At 35.9% G+C, this 9,515-nt stretch overlaps 2 protein-coding genes across 2 annotated transcripts; both read right to left on the bottom strand.

Moving 5' to 3' along the window:
- Positions 1–2,224: 2,224 nt before the first annotated feature.
- Positions 2,225–2,827, bottom strand: LOC115961701. The gene is made up of 2 exons (XM_031080631.1): positions 2,699–2,827; positions 2,225–2,587 (listed from the first exon to the last, which is right to left on the bottom strand). Exons 1-2 carry the CDS (start codon positions 2,825–2,827, stop codon positions 2,225–2,227), a joined length of 492 nt encoding a protein of 163 aa, XP_030936491.1.
- A 1,208-nt stretch (positions 2,828–4,035) lies between these two features.
- LOC115960843 (eukaryotic translation initiation factor 2 subunit alpha homolog) lies at positions 4,036–8,228 on the bottom strand. Its single transcript, XM_031079836.1, has 7 exons — positions 7,649–8,228; positions 5,486–5,542; positions 5,320–5,406; positions 5,095–5,241; positions 4,866–4,970; positions 4,524–4,622; positions 4,036–4,396 (listed from the first exon to the last, which is right to left on the bottom strand). Exons 1-7 carry the CDS (start codon positions 8,030–8,032, stop codon positions 4,247–4,249), a joined length of 1,029 nt encoding a protein of 342 aa, XP_030935696.1. The 5' UTR covers positions 8,033–8,228; the 3' UTR covers positions 4,036–4,246.
- Positions 8,229–9,515: the final 1,287 nt, after the last annotated feature.

The following is a 9,515-nucleotide window of genomic DNA, read 5'->3' as shown; positions in this document are numbered from 1 at the left end:
GTTAACCTTACAAGAAAGTGTTGTACTTGTAGAGTTTGAGATTTGACAGGAATCCCATGTAAGCATAGTGTTGCAGCAATCTATAAGAACCTAGAGAGGCCTGAGAATTATGTGCATGCATGCTTTAGAAACGATGTCTATGTGGCTGCATATAAAGAGATGATTACCCCACTGCCTAGCCAAGATGAATGGGTTGAAACCAACCTTCCTGCCCCTGTTGCTCCAATTGTGTACAAGCCAGCAGGCAGGCCACCAATGAAAAGGACGAAAGATGCAGATGAGCCAAACAACCCATACAAAGTTTCTAGGTCATATAGACTTATAAAATGTGGGTTTTGCCATTGGGAGGGACATAATTCAAGGAGGTGTAAGACTGGAATAACTGGTGAGACACCATAGCAAAGGAGGCAGATACTTAAGAGGCAAAAAAAATTTGTAAGTAAAGCAAGAATGTGTTCACTATGACAATTATATTACAAATCTATTTCTGATGCAAGACAATTCTGTTTGTAGGGATAAGGAACAAGTAGCCAGCCAGCCAGCCAGCCAACCAACCAGCCAGTCAGCCACCTAGGCAACCACCAAGGAGGTTTGCAAGGCCTGGTTTGCCAACCAGACAAGCAGCCAACCAGCCAGCCAGCCAGCCACCTAGGCAATCACCAATGAGGTTTACAAGGCAGCTAACCAGACAACCAATGAGCAAGCAAGGCAGTCAGCAAGATTAACAAACAAGAAGGCTAACCAAGCAACCACCATTCAAGCAAGGCAGCCACCCAAATCTGCAAACAAGGCAGCTAACCAGCAAGCAAGGTACCCACTTGGACCAGTAAACAAGAAGGCCAAGCAGACAATCAGTCAACCAATAAGTGGGGTAGCTAGCCATTCAACAAGAAAGCCAACCACCCATCAAGAAAGCCAACCATCCATCAAGAAAGTCAACCAGCCACAAAAGTAGCCACTGAGGTTGCCATCTGAAACATTTGCTTCAGCTTCAAGCAGACCACCACCTTCTGCAGCAGATTCAAGCAGACCACCAGCAAGTAAAGCACCCACAGCTCAATGGTTCCAGTCTATCTCTCGTACTCCTAAGGAAACATAGGACACAACAAAACCTCTATCTCAGGTATATACACAAACACAAACACAAACACAAAAACAAATACCACCCTTTATACTTATATAAAACAATGGATTAGATCTTGATATGGAGTTTCTATGTATTTTGCAGCCTCGAAGGGGGTTGGTACCACCAAGGGTAGTTGGGAGCAGTCATTTGTTCTCATATGGGAGAGGAGGTGGAATAAGAGCTGAGACATCTGGTGCAATGTTCTCAACAAACAGGGGCAAAGGCAAGGACAAGGTCTTTGGGAAATGAAGATTAGAGAATGTGGAAGCAAAAATTTTACTTTACTTTACTTTTTTTGTTATTGTGCTTGTCTGATAGTGGCATGTCACCACTTTTTTGTTTTTTTGTTTATTGTGCAGAACTTTATACTGTAAAGTTATTTTGTTATTGTCTTAGTGAGGACAAAACCACCTATTATGTAGATGTAATTTGGCAGTGTTTAGCCATTAATGTTAGGTGGAGACTTGGAGTCCACTTGTTTTTGAGCAATGCTTATTATATATAGTATTGAATGGTACTCTTGGTTAGATGAAATTTGGCTGTGTTTAGCCATTAATGTTAGATGAAATTTGGCAGTTTTTGAACAATGTTTATTAATATATATGTATGGAATGGTCTTACTTGAAAACATACTTCTTTATACTTCTTCAATTAATGTAAATAGAATCTTGTGGGGTGCATGTCCTTGTCTACCCAATTGATGTACAACATACACAATCTTTATAAAGAACAGGTTGCATACCCTATTCAAATTACAAGAACACATTACATAAATAACACATTACAAGGCAGCATACTTTATTCAAATTACAAGATCACATTACATAAAGATCACATTACATAAAGAACACATTACGAGGCAGTATTATACATTACATAAACAAGGCAGCATGCTCTATTCAAATTACAAGATCACATTACATAAAGAACACATTACACAAATAAGGTAGCATTACATAAACAAGAACAAATTACATAAAGAACACATCACATAAAGAACAAATTGCATACTCTATTCAAGTAAACAACAACATTACATAATGCCAAATACATGGAATACACTTGTCAAAAGTGGTAGTACCCAAAACTATACAATAACTACAACAACTTGCCTTTAAGGCAGACACAATGCCTTTGTCCAAATTCTCCCATCCTACCAGAAAACACATAAAAAATAGCAAAAAACCCCCATGACACAACAAGTGCAAATTTGTACTTTTGTAACTTCTCTTTAGCTATCCTCTCTCTCAACCTAGCTTTTTCTTCCCTTCGCTTGGTTTTGTTTTCCCTCTTAATTGCTGCTATTTCCCTATCAATAGCCTCATTTTCCTTTTCCTCTGCAACTCTTGCTTGATTCTTGTACATGCTGAATCTTGCAAGGACAATGGGTGCAACTTCGGATCCACACTTACATGTTTTGCCATCCAACCACCTAGAGTATTTATAAGTAGGTTCATCATCCTACAAATAAAATCAAATTAGGGTTATTCATAAAGCCAACAAAACCAGAAAACCAACAAAACCAGAAAAAAAGAAAATGAAAAAAAAATATGAAAACCAACTATTACTCACCATATCATAGTAGCTGCACCCATAAAACCTTCTCCCAAAATTGTTCAAGGTCAGAGCAGTCTGTAGCCAGCAATTGTCAGCAGAGCATGAATGGTGACTGGAACCCGAGTAATAACTTGAAGAAGACATGTTCGGGGATTAAGTTTAGGCAATTGGAGTACAGAGGGAAATGGGTTTGGGGTTTTCTAGGGATCTTGATATAGCAGAAATGGGTTTGGAGATTTTTGAGGGTTCGAAGGTAGAGAGAGGGAGAGAGCTTAGTCATATTTTAGGGTTCTAATTGTGTTCTAATTTTGGCTTATATAGTAAATGAAATTTTCTAACAGAAAGGACAAAGATGGGTAACGGGGGGCTAACGAAGCCCACCTCAGGTGGGTTAAGTGACAACTTTTAAACTACGGGTGGACATTGTTAAAACGGGCCAAATCACAAGTGGGTAAATTGCAATTTCCCCTATTAAAAATGTGTTTTTCTAACGTCTGAGGATGAGGTGGGTAACGGAGAGCAAACAGATTTAAGTTCAAGTGGGTAAAGTGTAAATGATTAAAATACAGGTAGGTAAAGTGAAAACGGATCATACCACATGTGGATTTACTGTAATTATCCAAAAAAAAAAAAAAATTGCACATCGACCAAAGCTAATTTGATAAATATAGGTGGATGAAAAGAATTTTACAAATGGTATATAGCAAGCAATTCATTTAGTTTGGAAGTAGAATTAAAAGACTAAGATTTTGTAAAATTTTTGTGATTATTTTGTTTAATGAATTGGGTTGTAATTTTATTTAAACATTTTTTACATGCGTGATACGGTGATGATGTTTAGAGAGTGTTTGGTTGTATTGTTTAAACAATAGTTTTCGTTGTTTAAACAACACAACACATATTTCTACAACACTTTTTTACCTATATGTATTTTCACAACACTTAAACAATGTTACAAGAACAACATTACTAAATGAACCCTTAGTATCCCAATGATCAGAGGTGTTTTTGTTTTGGAGAAAGATTTTAAAATAAATTTTAATTTCCCTTTTGCTATTTGGAGAAAGAATTTTTCATCAACTTAACATAATGATCAAGTGTTCATTATGAAAACAGAATAATTAAGTGCTTTCATAAACTCAGAAAAAATAAAGAACCAAAAAATTAAAAATGTTTTCATATAGTGTTCATTATGAAAAGTTATGGGCAACATTACTAGGGTTTAAATAATATATTTTCCTAATAACTTAAAACGGGGAAAAGTGTAGTTATTTTGAGCACAAGACTGGAGATGGGAATAGACTACGTACAGAGTAGAGTACTCGTACACAGCCCCCAGGCGAAAGCACACGGAACAGAAGCAGGTTTTTTCACGTAAGAACATACAGTATTTCTGTTGAATAAATAGGTACAATGTTTTCTATTCAAAAAAACTGCTTAATCATTGGTACGTTGGCAAAATACCTCAACAGTACAGAGTCTGAAATTGGTTGTGTAAAAGAGCCAGTTAAAAAACACAAGAACAAAAATATTTTAAGAAAAAAAAAATCCCTCTATGCTATTTCACTCTGTTATGCCGGCATTCTCCACATCAACTTCTCCCATTCCTGTGTCTTCCTCCTCTTCACTATCCTCATCACCACTCAACTCTTCATTAGCTTCGCGTAGCTTGGCCATGTGCTCAGCAAGTAGTTTGTCATCCCGTTCGCTCACCTAAAATTGATGCACAATATCAGAAACAAAAAGAAAAATAGCAAGTTGTTATGCTAAGTAGAAATCTATTTCGACAAAAACATTGTCATCCCGTTCATCAAGTGTTAAAAGTAAGAGTGACACTCACCGCTCTGGGTGCCTCCTTCACACCAAGTTTTCCCTTGTGCTGTTCTATTGCTTCAGTGCAAGCTATAATTGCTCTGTTGAGAACCGCTATTCCTTGCTCCTGTCCAATCCAAGAAAGAAGTCAATTTCATTTTTAAAAAATTAAAAAACAGCTACAGACTAATAGATTCTACAATTGCCTCCAAAAATGTTAAAGATAAGTTTGCTAAGTTTCCCTAATCTTAGTAAATTGTATTTGATTAGCTGACTAGTTTAGATAAAAATGAATTTCCCTAATTGTGTATATTTAGGGGGCTAAATATAAATAATCGCATGAACACTCAACAAAGGGTTTGCACAAAACCTTGTCAAGAGTCTGAGTGGTTAGAACATAAAGTGGAGGAGCAACCAATTTTATTTTAACAGGACAGTCATCATTGCCAGCAGCTTCAGCTTTTCGCATGGCATCCTGCAACACCAAAGATAAAAAAAAGTATAAACAGGACAGCAATTTCCAACTCAATGGCTTATAAAAAATCACACACAGATGTTTAAAAATGAAGGCCTATCATAGAAAGAACAAAGAATAAGACCTTGATGTGAAGAACGCCATCAAATTGAAAGCATTTCATTTCAATGTCAGCCCGAATCTTCAAAGGTTGGGGGGTCATTCTTCTCCTAATGTTTTTTACTAGAGAATCTTTCACTTCCTCCGATAATGCAGGAACCACCTTAGTTACCTTTAAAACAATTTTAAACACAGCTTTAGTCATCAACAAGAAGAATGTGCAATAAAACATTTCACAGAAAAAATTTACCTCCTGTCCATCAGGACCAATTTCTTTGACTTCGCGGGTAAGAGTATTCAGAACAGTATCAGGATCAGTCACAATAATTTTGAATGCCTGCACATAATACAGATTAGGTCTCCTACTGCAAATTTAGAAGATAAAAACTGCCTCCCAAAGTAATGAACATTCTCACCTCAAAAGCATGACCATATTTCCGGTATAAAGGCCAGCCAACATGGATATACAGATCCTGAAATAAGTAACTTCCATTTAGTAATAACCAATGCAAAGAATGAGAACAAAATGTTAAAATCACCATCAGTCAGTAGTTTGGACAAGCATGCAATATTAAAAGGACTTGCATACCAAAAGAAACATAACTAAGGTTTTTGTACAGCTGAAAGCCTGAAAGAAAGTTGCCAACAACTATAATTATAAGAAAAAATTACAAGATGTGGTTGAAAAAAAAAAAGTAAAAAGAACAGACCAAGATCTCATGCTTTTCTAAAAAACATATGCTATTTTTTATACCCCAAATAAACCCAGTCTTACACACACTTAATGGCAGGTCAAATCTAATGAGTTCAACCAGCAATTTTAGTGCAATATGCATATACACACATATGCAACCAGCAAGTTTAGGCTCTACTATTAAACGAGAAAAATAATATTAAATTTTTTTATGATTTATAAAAAAATTATATATACTTATATAGACATGAGATTGGATTGTATAAGTTTGTAAATAGATTCAAATGACATAAAATTATTATTTGTACTTTATTGATTAATAAATTGTCCATTTGTAGTAAAAATTCATAGATTTGTGAAGAGGTAAAACATTTTGGTCATGGATTTCCTTTAATAAAGTAGCTTGTGAACAATATCTAGCTTGTTTGGCAAGAAAACGAACCAAAATTGAACATGTAATCTTATTCGGTGATGAACTCAAACTCAATTGGTGTTCACAATAAAATTAAATGAACAATGCTGAAATTTTCATACTTGTCTTGGTTCAGCCATTTACAGCCCTAATTAGAAGAAATTGCAAGTTGCCAACAGAGAACTGCCTAATACAGGATCTAAGTGTCAACACAGAGGGAATCCTTAATCAAATTAACAGCTTAAACCCAAACTGGAGAGTTTGTATCTCTCTCTCTCCCTATCTCTCTCTCGTGCATGCACACACCCATTCATAAATGCATATGCTAGTGCTATATGGCAATCCATCATAGGAAGAAATTGCAAGTAGCCAACAGAGAACTGCCTAAAACAGGAACTACAATGGTTTTCCTAATATGCTAATAGAGAACTGCCTAAAATAAGCACTAGAATGGTTCTAATCCCTACTAAGTGTCAACAGAGAACTGCCTGATATTACTTGCTTACAACTTGCAATCTACCAAGTAAGCAAGTAATTTTAAAATATGAAATTGCTTGATCCAGCAGCAACAATGGTAATTTAACCAGAACGTCATCTCAACATTAATGCCAGTTTCATAATTACAGCAACATGTGACATGATCACATTCACAATTTTGCTTCTTGGCCTTAATTAAACATACCCCAAAGGCCAGTAATCCCCAATTATTGCTACTATACACATTTAAACCAGAAACAACCATTTTTGCTTAGTTGAAGCAAACTTTCTCATTTTTTGAAACTCATACTCAAATTCTATTCATCACCTCTCCCCAGTTTTGTTAGTTCCCAAACAATCAAACGAGGAAAACTAATCAATGAAGAATTAGCAAATAAAATAGAAAAACCCCCCAGAACAAAGAACCCTAACATCATAAACCTAATAAGCATCATTCTTCTAAAACCCTAAAATCCATCAATTTTGAGACAAACACAAACCACCCACCCAACACAATCACATAAGCCAAACAACTCATACTCTAAAACCCAAAGAATCAAAATTCTACACAAAACAAACAAACAACAAGAACAAGATCAAAAGACAGGGAAATGAAAAACGAAACCTATCAAACTAAATCAAATATTTCCACTCAAAGGCACTTTCTCCAGTTTTTTCTCAGCTCCCAAACACTCAAACAAGAAAAACCTCAATCATATTCGCTAAAAAATAAAAACCCTAAAATCATACATACACCTAAACATCTTTCTCCTAAAACCCTAAAAAATAAACTCCTCAATCCTAGAATCAAAAAACGAAGCCCATCAAACTAAATCAAATATTCCCACTCAAAGTCACTTTTCTCCTGTTTTCTCAGCTCCCAAACACTCAAGCGTGGTAATAAAGAACCCTAAAATCAAACATATGCACGGTAAAACCTAAAACCCTAAAAACACAAAGTTCCTCAATCTAGATTTGAGTAAAAGCAGCTTGTACCTCCAAATCGATAGACATAGTCTCAGCGACGTGACGCATAATGGAGTGAACAAGCTTGCTCTTATTGTACCTCTCCTCGCAAGCCTGGATATCTTCTTCGGAGACTCTCCTCTTGCTAAGGTCGATGTAGCCCTTCTCTTTGTCGACACGGAGCACCATCACGGGCTCGATCCGACCCACCTTGATGAGACTGCTGACGCTCCGAATCCGACGCCGTGAGAGCTCGGAGAACAAGATCATGCCCTCGATGTTGTTGTACTCGAGGAGTGAGACGTAGGCGCCCATGTCGGCGATGTTCTTCACCTGAATCATCACCGCCATGTCAACCTCCGGGTACTTCGCCTCGTACATTCGGCACTCCAGGTTTGGAGTTTGCGAAGCCATGGCTGTGTCTGTGTCTGTGTTTTTGAGATTTTTTGTCCCCTTCGAGGAGGATTAGGGTTTTTGAGTGATAGAAGATAAGAGCTTTTTGGGGTTTGGACTCTCACACAGCACAATATTTGAGATGCGTTGCAGCGTGAGAGAGCGAGAGAGAGTTGTATCAATGAAAAGAGAATAATTGTGATTGTACAAGGCCTAAGCTTGGGCTTGGGACTCTAGGAATTTGGGCTTTAATAAGAAACCCACCGTCAATAGATACAACCGTCACCGTGATAGATACAAGTTTGTTTTTACTTCCAAAACTTTAAGATGATCTCTAAATTATTGAAAATTTCATTTTTTGACCTTAAGCCATTAAATTTTTTTTTTATGTCCATCAATTTTACTAAAAATTTATTTTTCATCCTTAAACTATTGAAAAAACTTTTTAAAAATTTAGTGATGAAAAGAAATAACTAAAAAAAGAGTCCAATTTGGCTGTTTTTATTGTATTGATTTAGGGTTTGGTTTCTGATTGAACGACCAATCGGTCAAATCCAATTTTTAAAACTATGATATGAAGCCAAATTTTATTTACAACTACTTTTTCTTTTCTATTCGATTCTATGCTTAGTGAAAATTAAAAATAAATAAATAAAACTAGATAGATAGTTTGAAATTATTGCATTTTTGTGATGTGGGTAGGTATTAATTCTTTTTTGTTCTTTTTTCCATGATTTGGGTTTTGATTATTTGTGATTGATGAGCATTCAAAATTTGACTTATTGAAACTACATTAATTTACCACCGCTCCCCCTTGGTGCGGTGGTCACTCTACAAGTATAAATGCTTGTAAGGTGTGGGGAGCAAGGGCCGAAGTTCAAGTCTCCAGGAGGGAGTTTCACACACATATACACTTAGATTAGGTTAGAGTATAAATTCTATCTTGTAAAAAAAAAAAAAAAAAAAAAAACTACATTAATTTAATAACAGTTTCGAGCTAAGGTAGTTATTTAGGCTTGTGTGGCCCATAGGATATCTTTGGGCCATTAATTGGTATGGGATTTTTAAGGCCTAGTAGATGTGAGTGGGAATTCAAAGTTTAAATAATATTTCAGATAAGATGCCTCAAAGAAGGTAGGCGATGCTAAAACATGAATGTTAGGGTTTATTTTACATCTTTCTTTTACCATTATTGATATGATTTATTGTGATTGGAACAATATCACTTTTACCCAAGTCAATTTTGACACTGCTTTTATCATTACTAATGATACCAAGTCATGTCATCAACCATAAAAATTGTTGTGCTCCTAAACTTATTACCCAAGTCAATTTTGACACTGCTTTTATCATTACTAATGATACCAAGTCATGTCATCAACCATAAAAATTGTTGTGCTCCTAAACTTATTGGCATTAGAGCATTAGCATTGATAGTGCTAAAAGGCCAAATTGCTAATTTTAGCAACTAATATAACAAAAAATGAGGCTGCAATGGTGGTGT

This window comes from Quercus lobata, chromosome 9 (genome assembly GCF_001633185.2).
Source record: "Quercus lobata isolate SW786 chromosome 9, ValleyOak3.0 Primary Assembly, whole genome shotgun sequence".
Taxonomy (NCBI): Eukaryota; Viridiplantae; Streptophyta; class Magnoliopsida; order Fagales; family Fagaceae; genus Quercus; species Quercus lobata.
This window is presented reverse-complemented; position numbering and strand designations above follow the sequence as displayed.